This window comes from Somniosus microcephalus, chromosome 14 (assembly GCF_052327205.1).
Source record: "Somniosus microcephalus isolate GS21.2 chromosome 14, FLI_Smic_1.0, whole genome shotgun sequence".
Taxonomy (NCBI): Eukaryota; Metazoa; Chordata; class Chondrichthyes; order Squaliformes; family Somniosidae; genus Somniosus; species Somniosus microcephalus.
In genome coordinates this window covers 70,526,580-70,542,322 of record NC_141000.1, presented here as the reverse complement: position 1 = coordinate 70,542,322, position 15,743 = coordinate 70,526,580, and the positions used below count along the sequence as shown (strand labels likewise).

Sequence of the window (15,743 nt, the reverse complement as noted above, 5' to 3'; positions counted from 1 at the left end):
AACTACCTGTTAACAGGCAGTTAATTGACTCTAATCCTCTTCCCGCCTCAGGGAGACGGGTCCCTGCGCGACTTGGGGACCCGCCTCCTGGGAAGATGGAACAGAGGTGGGTTGGGAGCGGAGTCGGTACCTGCTCCCAGTTTCTGCCATTTTCCCGGCAGTCCTGCCTCCGTACCCGCCTCCCCAGGGCTGGGAAAATTCCCCCCAAAGAGTCTGCAAAGGGATATAGATAGGTTAAGTGAGTGGGCAAAAATTTGGCAGATGGAGTAAAATGTGGGAAAATGTGAGGTTATCCACTTTGGTAGGAAAAATAAAAAAGCAAATTATTATTTAAATGGAGAGAGATTACATAATGCTGCGGTACAGAGGGATCTGGGGTCCTCGTACATGAAACACAAAAAGTTAGCATGCAGGTACAGCAAGTAATTAGGAAGGCAAATGGAATATTGGCCTTTATTGCAAGTAGGATGGAGTATAAAAGTGGGGAAGTCTTGCTACAATTGTACAGGGTGCTGGTGAGACCACACTTGGAGTACTGTGTGCAGTTTTGGTCTCCTTATTTAAGGAGGGATATACTTGCATTGGAGGCAGTTCAGAGAAGGTTCAGTAGGGTAATTCCTGAGATGAAGGGGTTGTCTTATGAAGAAAGGTTGAGCAGGTTGGGCCTATACTCATTGGAGTTTAGAAGAATGAAAGGTGATCTTATTGAAACGTATAAGATTCTGAGGGGGCTTGACAGGATAGATGCAGAGAGGATGTTTCCCCTCGTAGGGGAATCTAGAATTAGGGCACATAGCTTCAGGATAAGGGGCCGCCCATTTAAAACGGAGATGAGGAGGAATTTCTTCTCTCAGAGGGTCGTGAATCTTTGGAATTCTTTACCCAGAGAGCTGTGGAGGCGGAGTCATTGAATATATTCAAGGCGGAGATAGACATATTTGAGATGCAGGGGAGTCAAGGGTTATGGGGCGTGGGTGGGAAATTGGCGTTGAGGCCAAGTTCAGATCAGCCATGATCTTATCGAATGGCGGGGCAGACTTGAGGGGCCGAATGGCCTACTCCTGCTCCTATTTCTTATGTTCTTATGACAGTTTACACAAGAAAATATAAAAAGTCAGGGACAAGAGGAGGCCATTTGGCCCCATCAAATCTCAATTCTCTAGCATTCAAGCTCTCAAGGGTCAGTGTTGGCTCAGTGGCAGCTCTCTTGCCTCCAAGTCAGAAAGTCATGACTTCAAGCTTCAATCCAGATACTTAAACATATAATCTAGGTGGACATTTCAGTGCAGTACTACAGGAGTACTGCGTTATCAAGAGGTGCTGTCTTTCAGGTGAAATGTTATGGAGGTGCTGCCTACCCTCTCAAGTGGTTGTATAAGATCTCATGGCACTATTTGAAGAAAAGCAGGGAATTTCTCTGGGTGACTTGGCCAACTTTTCTCCCTCAACCACCACCACCAAAAACAAATACTCATTGCTGTTTGTGCGACCTGACTGTGCCAAACTGGCTGATGGGTTTCCCTATATTATAACAGTGACTATGAAATATTTAATTAGGACAGCCTGAGGATGGGAAAGGCACTATATAAATGTAAGTTTGTTCTTTCTTTTCATAGCTGTGCATCCAACTGTGCTTTGAAGTCCCCTAACATCAGTGTCTCTATTACCTTGTCTGGCACATTATTCAAGACATTTCTCATCCTTTGCATAAAAAAGTTCCTTCTGGTGTCTGTTCTAAATTAGTTTTCATGTAAAACTGTCCTAAGGAGTTTTCTAAAAATGTTGACCTTTATTTTGGCACTGATTTTATTCATTTCCAATATTCAAATGGTCATCCTTGCTGAGGTGTCATGCTGGGGCTAAGATAATCATCTTCTATGTGCATTTGTTTTTTTAATGCTTTTTACCTTATTCTGTACTATTCATGTGCAGTGGCCAATCATAAGTACAATATGCACTGCCTCCCTGTGTGTCATGCAAGATAACGATGTTAATGCAATCTTTGGAAACAAAGCTTACTTCTGTATTTGCCAGGTTCTGCCTTATGAATTTATTTGGCAGTATACACTGCTCAGCAGTCCTGAAATTAATAAGCATATGGTGAATAACCCGGAAAGTTCTAACCCCGACCTGAGGACGTAAAACTCCTTAAAATAATAAGCTTTCATGATGGCCTAGTAGATAACTACAGTTCCTGATGCAGCTCTAAGCCATACCATCTTCAAGGTCCCAGGGTTAATTCCCATTCTTGTGCCCAGGTTAAGAAAAAACAAAAAATTAGCCAGAGTCCTGATAGACACTGAAGTCTGAAATTACTGCTGGGCATGGATCCTCTTTGAGGATAATGAGCAATAATTTCAGGAATGCTGAGCAGTGTATACTGCCAAACACTGTTCAGGGAAAATAGTTTCTGTGTAGTACAACAAAGACGACTGTTTTTTATTCATGCACAGAATGTGGGCGTCACTGGGAAGGCCAGCATTTATTGTTCATCCCTAATTGTCCTACAGATAGTGAGCCACCTTCTTAAACCACTGCAGTCCATGTGGTGAAGGTACTCCCACAGGGCCGTGAGGGAGTTCCAGGATTTTGACCCAACGACGATGAAGGAACAGTGAAATATTTCCAAGTCAGGATGGTGTGTGACTTGGAGGGGAACTTGGAGGTGGTGGCGTTCCCATACGCCTGCTGCTCTTGTCCTTCTAGGTGGAAGAGGTCGCGGGCTTGGGAGGTGCTGCCAAAGAAGCCTTGGCGAGTTGCTGCAGTGCATCTTGTAGATGGTACACACTGCAGCCACGGTACACCGGTGGTGGAGGGAGTGAATGTTTAAGGTGGTGGATGGGGTGCTGATCAAGCGGGCTGCTTTGTCCTGGATGACTACACAGTGTTCAGTGATCCTTTGACTGTGGGATCACTTAGCTCTGGCTATAGCACGCTGCTTCCGCTTAATCCTTCAATACTGGAAGATGCAAGGCAGTAAGAGTAGGTTACCTAGATGTAATGTTACCATAATGGAACCTGGATATTTGTTTGAATGGGGGCAATTTGGATGTTGCTATAGCTACAATTAGGAAATGCTTAGGGTAACCTGTATGCACAATAACAATTCTTAAAAGGGCTTTATACAAAGACTGTGCATCTTCACTTTGTAGCATAAAACCATGCAGCTATATGCCATTATTGCTACTCCTAGGTGATTACAGTATCTGTACTATTCTTCTGCTCACAGGACAATTGTACAGGAGATAGTCAAAAGTATTTAAGCCATTGACTCCTTTTGAATGACTTGGCACAGCTGTGTCACCGCATCCCTGCTAAGCCTTGGCCTCCTTAGCCACATGTTGTTCGGCATTCCCAGGTAGCTGTACCAGAAGTGAGGGAGAGAACTAGTAGGGGTGGCAGAGAGAGTGTGTGAGAGAGTGAGAAAGTGAGAAAGTGAGAGAGCGAGAGTGAGAGTGACTTACTAGTATCTGTATCTGTTATAGGTGCGTGAGATGCTGAGAGTTTTTTGGTGGAGCTGGGTGTAAAAAAATTCAGAACTGTTGTGTTTGCTTATATTTACTATCAAAGATGATGGGCCAGAATTTGCTGCAGCAGCAATATTGGTGACCGATGCTGTAAATTAGACTGTTGTGCTCCCCGATCCTCCAGTGGCAAATGTATGCCACAATTTGCTGGGGAACTGATTAGAATACACCGCAGCGTGTATAGCAGCGAATCTGAAGTGGTGAGGCCAATGGCCAATGTATTAATCCCGTCGCCAAAGCCATTCGCACCAAAGGATGGAGCATCAGAAGAACACCTTTATTGGTTTATTTAACAACCACCAGAATTATGCAAGACCCGGACCCGAAATGGCCTCTATCTGCACTGTGGGGTTTCTGTGATTCTGTGAAGACAATTGAAATTCTAGATATGCCGTCATGTTGGACTACGAAGATTTTAACTGTACTCACCGTTTAATTTTTTGTTTCATTTTAATAATTGCAAAGTGCCCAACCTTTTAATGGCAGATCACATCACCTGAGAAAGTCACTTTTTGATTATGTAAAGCATGGAGAGATTTTGATTTTCTGCAGAAGCAGATGCAAGATATATTGCAATTTTAAGCAAGCAGCTCATGACCTTACCCCTTTCTTCACATCCTATCTAAATAGATGCTGTCATCGCTGTACGGTGTGTGTGTGTATATTTGTAATCAAGACAACTAGCAAATACAATTACAATGTGACTGGGACTCACACTTGCAAATGACAGCAACTTTGTCCTGTTGGAATTTGCCTCCTCTCATGTAAATTGCTTTAATTCACACTCTTGTCATTTTCACATTGTTAAAATTCGAACAGTTTTGTAACCGATATGTCAATTCTGTGAGGTTTTTTTCCCTCTTTTGGTATGACACGAAAACAACTCGCTTCCTCAAATATGCTTCCTCAGACACAAGTCCCTAAATCATGCTGCAGCCAGGTCTCCAATGCTATTATTTTTCAGTCTAGGCGGCAGCCATGTGAATACTGGCTTAAATGCAACAAATTCACAATCTCCATTGGTTTTAATGTGGGCGGAGCTATTACAATTACCTTACAGCTGTTTTCGGCGCAGGCAATGACTGAGCAATGCATATGTCCCAGCAAATTATGGCGTGGCATACATAATGGCATAAGTCACTCACGCCATAATTTATGGAATTTCTGCACCATAGTAATAGCATATGCTGTAGATACACCATTACTATGGTGCAAGTTTTCAGTAAATTCAGTATGAGTAACATGACAAACATTTTTTGAAAAATAGAGCTTTGCTCCAGAGTATCAGAATTGGGTATGTCCTTACAACCAATCCCCATGGTATCCAAAAAATGGAAGATTTCAGCTCAACTATTAGTATATACAGTCTTAAAGAAGCTGCAGCCTCTGTAGCAACTGGTTGAATATAATGTATTGGCATTGCAATATGGCATTTAAGTATCACGTCGGCAATAAAAAGATTAATTACTCCTTTGAAGTGCCTTGGGACGTTTTACTATGTTAAAAGGTGCTATATAGATGCGTGTAGCCCCAGGACATCGCTGCAGGGGTTCCTCAGGGCAGTGTCCTAGGCCCAACCATCTTCAGCTGCTTCATCAATGACCTTCCCTCCATCATAAGGTCAGAAGTGGGGATGTTAGCTGGTGATTGCACAGTGTTCAGTTCCATTCACAATTCCTCAGATAATGAAATCGTCAGTGCCCACATGGAGCAAGACCTGGACAACATCCAGGCTTGGGCTGAGAAGTGGCAGGTAACACTCGCACCACACAAGTGCCAGGCAACGACCATCTCCAACAAGAGAGAGTCTAACCACCTCCCCATGACATTCAATGGCATTACCATCATCAAATCACCCACCAACAACATCCTGGGGGGTCACCATTGACCAGAAACTTAACTGGACCAGCCACATAAATACTGTGGCAACAAGAGCAGGTCAGAGTGTCTCACCTCCTGACTCCCCAAAGCCTTTCCACCATCTACAAGGTACAAGTCAGGAGTGTGATGGAATACTCTCCACTTGCCTGGATGAGTGCAGCTCTAACAACACTCAAGAAGCTCAACACCATCCAAGACAAAGCAGCCTGCTTGATTGGCACCCCATCCACCACCTTAAACATTCACTCCCTCCACCACCGGCGTACTGTGGCTGCAGTGTGTACCATCTACAAGATGCACTGCAGCAACTCGTCAAGGCTTCTTCGGCAGCGCCTCCCAAACCCGTGACCTCTACCACCTAGAAGGACAAGGGCAGCAGGCGCATGAGAACACCACCACCTCCAAGTTCCCCTCCAAGTCATACACCATCCTGACTTGGAAGTATATCACCGATCCTTCATCGTCGCTGGGTCAAAATTGTGGAACTCCCTCCCGAACAGCACTGTGGAAATACCTTCACCACATGGACTGCAGCGGTTTAAGAAGGCGGCTCACCACCACCTTCTCAAGGGCAACTAGGGATGGGCAATAAATGCTGGCCTTGCTAGCGATGCCCACATCCCATGAACGAATAAAAAAAAAAGCTGCTAGCAGAGAGACTTTATGGCATGTGCACCTTTGACAGGTTCTCATCATATAGAATATTTTTTGCTAATTTTACTGGATTTCTTGAGATGGGGCATGATTTCTCTTGCACCTTTCCTGTTTCTGCAGGTCCTGAGCAACACATTCATCCTTTCTGCCACCTCTTCCCATGCCTGAAGCATCAGATGCTTTGGGTAGTGGAAGGAGAGTTAGTGATATGTCTCATCAAGTGTGTCATTTCTCTTCCTGACTCATTCCAGTATGGCGTCCAGTAATCCTCAATCTGCAATATTCCAGTCTTCAGCAATGTTGCTCACTAAACTGCCCTGCCCTCCAAGCACTATTTCAGCTGTATAAATGGTTCATAAGTGCAGTTTACAGTTGATTGCCAGGATTACAACAACAACAAGCAGCATTTATATAATGCCTTTAACATAGTAAAACGTCCCAAGCTGCTTCACAGGAGTGTTAGCAATCAAAATTTGACACCGAGCCACATAAGGGGATATTAGGACAGGCAATGTAGATTTTAAGGAGCGCCTTAAAGGAGGAGAGCTAGAGATGCAGAGAGGTTTAGGGAGAGAATTCCAGAACTAGGGCCTAGGCAGCTGAAAGCACACCCACAATGGTGGAGTGATTAAAGTCGGAGATACTCAAGAGGCCAGAATTGGAGGAGCGCAGAGATCTAGGAGGGTTGTAGGAAGTTAGAGATAGGGAGGGAGGGACAAAGCCAGAGGGATTTGAAAACAAGGATGGGTATTTTAAAATTGAGGCGTTGCCAGACCGGAAGCCAATGTAGGTCAGTGAGCACAGGGGATGATGGGTGAACAGGACTTGGTGCGAGTTAGGATACGGACAGCAGAGTTTTGAATTGCTCAAATTTATGGAGGGTGGAAAATGGGTACGGATTTGGGAGGCGACAACACATTCAAGGACTTGAAAATAAAAAAAGGGAGGCTGGAGATGGGGCAGTAGTTTATAAGGACAATGGGGTTTTTGAGGAGGGGAATAATGACTGCAGATTTGAGAGGGGATTAGTGTCCGAGGCGAGGGAACCGTTAACTATATCAACTAACATGGGGGCCAGGAAGGCACTGCTTACTCCTCTGCTCTGTTGGATCCTAGACAGAAATCTTCCTTTCCTTGGGCCAAAGACCATTTCTTGGTTGGCTTCTGGGTTTTACTCTGACCTCCACCTTCGACAGCACTTTCTATTGAATCTGGGGAATGTGGGAATTTGGGAATTTTGAGAACCCTACACTATCATAAGGACAGAAGTGGTGATGTTCGCTGATGATTGCACAGTGTTCAGTTCCATTCGCAACTGCTCGGATAATGAAGCAGTCTATGCCCTCTGCAGCAAGACATGGACAACATTCAGGCTTGGGCTGACAAGTAATTCACGCCACACAAGTACCAGGCAATGACTATCTTCAACAAGCGAGAGTCTAATCACTGCCCCTTAACATTCAACGGCATTACCATCACCAAATCCCCCACCCATCAACATCTTGGGGGTCACCATTGACCAGAAACTTAACTGGACCAGCTACATAAATACTGTGGTTACAAGAGCAAGTCAGAGGCTGGGTATTCTACAACGAGTGTCTCACCTCCTGACTCCCCAAAGCCTTTCCACCATCTACAAGTCAGGAGTGTGATGGAATACTCTCCACTCGCCTGGATGAGTGCAGCTCCAACAACACTCAAGAAGCTCCACACCATCCAGGACAAAGCTGCCCGCTTGATTGGCACCCCATCCACCACCTTAAACATTCACTCCCTTCAACGGCGCACCATGGCTGCAGTGTGCACCATCTACAAGATGCACTGCAGCAACTCACCAAGGCTTCTTCAACAGTGCCTCACAAACCCGTGACCTCTACCACCTAGAACGACAAGGGCAGCAGGCACACGCGAACACCATCAGCTCCAAGATCCCCTCCAAGTCACATACCGTCCTGACAATATATCGTTGTTCCGTCATTGTCGCTGGATCAAAATCCTGGAACTCCCTCCCTAACAGCAGTGTTGGAGTATCTTCACCTCACGGACTGCAGCAGTTCAAGGCGGTGGCTCACCACCACCTTCTCAAGGGCAATTAGGGATGAGCAATAAATGCTGGCCTTGCCAGCGACGCCCACATCCCATGAATGAATAAAGAAATGCTTAACCCCTCTATTCTTACCACCTCCCATCTCCTTAACATTTATATTTTCTAGTGTGATCCAAAAGGAACGCTACAGAGCGAGAAGTCGAGTAATTCAAAGCGGAGGCGTTAAATGTAGCATTCCTACTATCCATAGTAGGAATTAGTCCTCATGAGTCTTCAGGTCTTAACCGATATGCATAAATAGGACAGAATGTGAGAAGTGGATTGTTTGTTGACTGCTGATGAAAGAAGTGTTAAAAGAGGGAGCTGAAAATGGTTACATACAATTATGGACGTGCAACTATAACTGAAATATGCATTCATCTATGCTGCATGCAAACAGTCAATGCAGAGGAGTTGCAACATGGGAATATCTTGCAAGCTAAAGGCATTTACATACTTCCCTCGCTGTATATATTGTTGAGGGCAACACATTTAGCAGATGTGGAATGTTCTCAATTTATTATATACTTTATTCATTACTGCCATTTTCCCTCCTTCATAACCTTTCAGGAATGCTAAGGTGGCAATAGGTATTTCTACAGAAGGTACAGCCCAGAATGCACCCTTTCACTGTTCCTATCAGAAAGAAAGAAAGAACAACTTGCATTTATAGAGCACCTTTCATGACCACCGGACATCCCAAAGCACTTTACTGCCAATAAAGTACTTTTGAAGTGTAGTCACTGTTGTTATGTAGGAAACACGGCAGCCAATTCATAGCAAGCTCCCACAAACAGCAATGTGATAATGACCAGATAATCTGTTTCAGTGATGTTGATTGAAGGATAAATATTGGGGGATAAATATTGGCCAGGACACCTAGGATAACTCCCTTGCTCTTCTTCGAAGTAGTGCTATGGGATCTTTTACGTCCACTTGAGGGGGCAGACAGGGCCTCGGTTTAACATCTCATTCGAAAGACGGCACTTCCGACAGCGCAGCGCTTCCTCAACACTGCCCTGGAGTGTCAGCCTAGGTTTTTGTGCTCACGTCTTTGGAGTGGGACTTGAACCCACAACCTTCTGACTCAGGAGGCAAGAGTGCGACCCACTGAGCCACATATGACACTAGAGGTGACAACCAGAGGTGGTCCCTTTTAGAATGGAGCCCGCAGCACAGCATCAAACCAAGTACTACAAACACATGAAAAAGTCATATAAAACTTTCCAAATGATCTGCCAAATCTATTAATAAAGATTAAAAATTTGCAAAAGTGCTTTGAATTATTTTTGGCCCAGAAAGCTTAGTGATACAGAAATGTTAATGAATTATAAGTAATGAAGCTACACATTGTGGTACAGAAGATGCATGGACGCCTCTCACTGTAATAAATTAAAAGAGCAATAAGGCATTTCATTAAAATCATCAATCCTCAGTAGCATATAACAATTTCCCAAATGAGTTGAATGTAAACATTCTAGTATTCATTTCACAACATAGATACATAGAAGATAGGAGCAGGAGTAGGCCATTCGGCCCCTCGAGCCTGCTCCGCCATTCAACGAGATCATGGCTGATCATCCAAATTCAGTACCCTGTCCCTGCCTTCTCCCCATATCCCTTGATCCCTTTAGCCTTAAGAAATATATCTAACTCCTTCTTGAATATATTTAATGAATTGGCCTCAACTGCCTTTTGTGGTAGAGAATTCCACAGGTTCACCACTCTCTGGGTGAAGAAATTCCTCCTCATTTCCGTCCTAAATGGCTTACCCCTTATCTTTAGACTGTGACCCCTGGTTCTGGACTCCCCCGCCATCGGGAACATCCTTCCTGCATCTAGTCCTGTTAGAATTTTATGTTTCAATGAGATCCCCTCTCATTCTTCTAAACTCCAGAGAATATAAGCCCAATCAACCCAATCTCTCCTCATACGTCATTCCTGCCATCCCAGGTATCAGTCTGGTGAATCTTCGCTGCACTCCCTCCATGGCAAAAACATCCTTCCTCAGAAAAGGTGACTAAAACTGCACACAATACTCAAGGAGTGGTCTCACCAAGGCCCTGTACAACTGCAGCAAGACATCCTTGCTCCTGTACTCAAATCCTCTCGCTATGAAGGCCATCATACCATTTGCCTTCTTAACTGCCTGCTGCACCTGCATGCTTACCTTCAGCGACTGGTGCACAAGGACACTCCGGTCTCATTGCACTTCCCCTTCTCCCAAACTATTGCCATTCAGATAATAATCTGCCTTCCTGTTTTTGCCACCAAAGTGGATAACCTCGCATTTATCCACGTTATACTGTATTTGCCATGCATCTGCCCAATCACCCAATCTGTCCAAATCATACTGGAGTTTCTCGGCATCCTCTTCACAGCACCCAGCTTTGTGTCGTCTGCAAACTTGGAGATATTACATCTAGTTCCCTCGTCCAGATCATTAATATATATTGTGAATAGCTGGGGTCATAGCACCGATCCCTGCGGTACCCCACTAGTCACTGCCTGCCACTCGGAAAAAGACCCGTTTATTCCAACTCTTTGCTTCCTGTCTGCCAACCAGTTCTCTATCCAAGTCAGTACTTTGCCCTCAATCCCATGTGCTTTAACTTTACATGCTAATCTCTTATGGGGACCTTATCGAAAGCCTTCTGAAAGTCCAAATATACAGGTAGACTATCCTTTATCCGAACTTCCGAAAACCGAAAACCTCTAAAAACCGAAAGTTTTTTTGTTCAGCGTAAGTCGTGTGCACGACATGACCAGAGTGGCGCACGACTTACGCTGAGCAGGGCAGAGGGTCACAGAGTTCCCTCCTGGGTAGGAGATTGCAGGCCGAGCCGGGCAGTGTGAAGGAGGTACCGGGAGAGTGAACCCAACAATACAGCGGCCCGTCCAATAGCTGCAGCGGCCCGTCCGATATTCTTTTCTCCCCCCGACCCGACCCGAACCGAACCACGGCCCGTCCGATATTCTTTTCTCCCAACCCGACCCGAACTGCGGCCCGTCCGATATTCTTTTCTCCCCCCCGGACCCCGACCCCCCCCCCCCCCGGACCCCCCCCGACCCCGACCCCACCCCCCGACCCCGACCCCACCCCCGGACCCCCCCCCCGGACCCCCCGGACCCCCCCCCCCCCGACCCCGACCCCCCCGGACCCCCACCCCCGACCCCGCCGACCTGAACCGCGGCCCGTCCGATATTCTTTTCTCCGCCCCCACCCAACCCACGACCTGATTTGCGGGCCAGCTTAGTAGGAGTCAGCCGATATCCGGCTTTCCAGAGAAGCAGGAAGGGGAATGAGACACGGAACAGTTGCAAGAGGTAGCCTGAACTTTTACAATTTATATTAAATACAAATTTCCCAGTCTTATAATAATACCTACTGAAATCCGAAAAATTCCGAAAACTGAAACTCAGCTGGTCCCAAGGCTGGTTTTCCCTTATCTATTCTACCAGTTACATCCTCAAAAAATTCCAGTAGATTAGTCAAACACGATTTATCTTGTGTAAATCCATGTTGACTTTGTTCGATCCTGTCACTGTTTTCCAAGTGCTCTGCTATTACAGCTTTTATAATGGACTCTAGCATTTTCCCCACCACCGATGTCAGGCTTACCGGTCTATAATTCCCTGTTTTCTCTCTACCACCATTTTTAAATAGTGGGGTAACATTAGCTATCCTCCAATCCATGGGAACTGTTCCAAAATTGTATAGATTCTGGAAGATGACCAGCAATGCATCTACTATTTCTAGGGCCACTTCCTTAAGTACCCTAGGATGTAGATTATCAGGCCCTGGGGATTTATCGGCCTTCAATCCCGTCAATTTCCTTAACACCATTTCCCTACAAATACTGATTTCATTCAGTTCCTCCCTCTCATTAGACCCTATGTTCCCCGACATTTCTGGGAGGTTATTTGTGTCCTCCTTTGTGAAGACAGAACCAAAGTATATATTTAATTGGTCTGCCATTTCTTTGTTCCCCATTATAAATTCCCCTGATTCTGACTGCAAGGGACTTACGCTTGACTTCACCAATCTTTTTCTCTTCACATATCTATAAAAACTTTTACAGTCAGTTTATGTTCCCTGAAAGCTTACTCTCATACTCTATTTCCCCTTCTTAATTAATCCTTTTGTCCTTCTTTGTTAATTCCTAAACAGCTCCCAATCCTCAGGTTTACTGCTTTTTCTGGCCAATTTATATGTCCTCTCCTTGGATCTTATGCTATCCCTAATTTCCCTTGTTAGCCACAGTTGAGTCACCTTTTTTGATTTATTTTTATGCCAAACTGGGATGAACAAATTCTGTAGTTCATCCATGCGATCTTTGAATGTTTGCCATTGCCTATCCACCGTCAACCCTTTGAGTGACATTCCCCAATCAATCCTACCCAACTCGCGCCTCATACCATCGTAGTTTCCTTTATTTAAATTCAGGACCCTAGTCTCTGAGTCAACTACTTCACTCTCCATCTTAATGAAGAATTCTATCATATTATGATAACAATTTTTAAATTGTTACCTGTTAACTCAGTATTAAAGCAGACAGTTTCAAATATACAGCAGCAGAAAGAGGAAATACACAAATGTTGCTTGATGTTAAATGTATCATACTAGAAATCAGCATAACAAGTTTTGGGTATACTGTATATGAAAAGAAGCACAGCACTCACCAAAGTATGTAAGCCACCAGGCCTGAAAGTTGCACAGGACACCATCTGGGATAACCGCTCCCTGTTACAAAAGGAAAGTTTCATACAGCGGAGTAGAAACCAAATCAATTTCCAAAATATGCAAATCACTGATTTTATTTTAATTAGAGAAATGTACGATTTTCATCACACGCATATTTACTTTTATTTTGTTTAAAAAAGACAATCCAACTGTATTTTAAAGCTTCTAAAACCTTCAACACTATTGCTATAATATATTACAACGGCACACTTCAAAAGGTCAGCTTTGTTGTTTGGCACACATTTGTATTTTTCAGAAATAGTTTGGTAAATAACTTATTTAAAATTATAAAAATCACAACCAAAAAAAATATTTTGGGGTAATGAGACTTTAAAAAAGATTTTGTCGCAACATAAAGTACCTCCAAATAGTGCTTACATAAAAATATACCATTTAAAAAAAGTAAATGCACATAATAGCTCTGATATATTTAGGATTGGATGGTTAAAAATCTTTCTAGTATTAACCAGAAATGTGTCAGCATAGCTTGTTTCTATCACAAGTAATTTCGGTTTAATTAACCTATTCTAGTAAAGTACTAAAACATTACTTTTGTTTCTCTGTAAAATGTAGTGAAAAAGAAAATGAGCAATAGTTATACAACTGGCTTTTTTAACATAAAGCATTAGAATAACTAATAAATTTAATCATAGTACAATAAGTTCTGAAGTGTTCAGACTGAAAAAAAATCTACCAAATGTGTATTATCCATTAAAAGTATTACCCACTTACCATCAGATAGGCGATACTGTCAAACAATGCAGCCACAGTCAGGCTCAGGATCATTTTCTATTGGGAGAGAGACCAGAACCGACATTAGGGAAACCATTATACTATCCTTTTAATTGTTTCTAAAGTCAGTTGGCCACAGAAATCCCTTCTGCGCTGCACTTGCTGAAGCAAGATTTCTATTGCCTCAAAGCATGGTACCCTGCTCTGTCACGACTATTCCCAGGCATTTTCCGGAGCTTCTTCCACTAGATCAGCAGCCAATATGAAAAAAACCAATTGCACCTTTAAGCTGTTGAAGGCCTTCAAGACCTGCAGCGGCACACACATTACTCTGCCCTCCCACTGCTCGCCCCCACCCCTCAAGATGAAAGCAGAAAAGGAGATGGTAACTACATCTTGCTATTGCCCACTTCATTCTGATGAGATCAACCCGGAAATACAGCCTAGTTCATCAAAATTCAAATTGGGTATGTGCGCACTGCTCACCGCCTGATTTACGCTTGGGGTACTTTGGCTCACATGAAAACCAGCCCCCATAACTCCACAAAATTAACAGATTATTACAAAAGAAACCTTGGAGTGGTTCAATGCAGTAATCTAATTTTGAGAGTTCAGATAATGGTTATAAGCTACTCACACTTTGTTCTTTTGGTTTATGACATCATCTAAGTGTCTCGGATTGGATTACTGCCTTGCAATCACTTCCAGCGATTCATTACTCTCTGCACAACTGTCTGCTGAAAAATGGGTGAGCAGCAAAAATTGCATTAAAAGTCATGTGGCTGCTTTTCTCAATTCCTTTCTAATGATGTTTGGGAATTTTTATCCTCAAAGTCAGAGGTAAATGGAATGAAATATTTCTTATTCATATCAACGTCAAACCTATAGCATAGCTAGCCAACTCCACTGAAAGCACAGTTCCTACTAGCCATCAGCAAAACAGAATTGAAGATTATGGTTTAGTTCTGAAATGGTCCAGACCCTAGACCGGTATACCTTCTAGCTGAAGAGGCAATCCTGGGCCAATCTGGCTGTGGACAACATTTATAGGAATATCAACAAAAAATATTTGAATATAAACAGAATTTTAATCAACAGACATGGTTGCAGAGATTAATCAACCTACTGTATTAAAATATTAATATTGATCATATTTTTAAAAATATTACAATACACATTGATAGAAGATGGTGTCATCGTACTCCACTTAAAATTCTTACAATATTGATGGACTTATTGAGCCTTTAAAAAAAAATGCTTCCCACTTCCATTACCTTTGCGCAGTGAATTTCACCAAGTCTCATTAAGAGTAATTCCCTATGCATGGAAATTGCACAGGGCCTGCATCTCAGCACTTTGTGTACAGTGCACTAACTGACTGCAACACTGGTGCCACGAACTTCATTTTCTTCTAATAAATCATCAATCATTTAAAAGTAGAGTGGAATTATCTTTCACTGTATATCACCCCTTGTAGAGATCATATGGATATGGTCATAGAATCATACAGCATAGAAGGAGGCCATTCAGCCCATCATGCCTGCGCCGGTTCTTTGAAAGAGCAATTCAATTAGTTGAACTCTCCTACTCTTTCCCCACAGCCCTGCAATTTTTACCTTTTGAAGTATATATCCTATTACCTTTTGAAAGTTACTATTGAATCTGCTTCACCACTCTTTCAGGCAGTACATTCCTGATCATAACAACTCGATAGTGGGAAACAAAGCGTAAAAAAAAAAAATTCATCTCCGCTCTGGTTTTTTTTGCCTGTTATCTTAAATCTGTGTCTTCTAATTACTGACCCTCCTCCCAATGGAAACAGTTTCTCCTTATTAACTCTTATCAAAATCCTTTATAAATTCCGATTACCTCTATTAAAAATCCCCTAAACCTCTCAGCTCTAAGGAGAACAATCCCAGCTTCACTAGTCTCTCCACATAACCAAAGTCCCTCATCCCTGGTACCATTCGAGTAAATCTCCTTTGCACCCTACAGTGGAGTCCTATTTTTATCACCCCTTGTAGAGATCATATGGATATGGTACTCAAATATCAATTAACCTGAGAATTTTCATCAACTGCATAGATCAGTTTCATACTAGTTATACTGCGTCACAGTA

At 43.3% G+C, this 15,743-nt stretch overlaps 1 protein-coding gene across 2 annotated transcripts in view; it reads right to left on the bottom strand.

Moving 5' to 3' along the window:
* The window catches only part of LOC147107543 (uncharacterized), a 287,647-nt gene that overhangs the window by 223,367 nt on the left and 48,537 nt on the right, over positions 1–15,743 (bottom strand). For both annotated transcript variants that reach the window (XM_086006636.1, XM_086006635.1), the window contains exons 4-5: positions 13,625–13,681; positions 12,832–12,892 (exon numbers count right to left, since the gene is read on the bottom strand). In XM_086006636.1, coding sequence (XP_085862762.1) covers positions 12,832–12,892; positions 13,625–13,681 — 118 coding nt within the window. The remainder of the gene's footprint in view (positions 1–12,831; positions 12,893–13,624; positions 13,682–15,743) is intronic.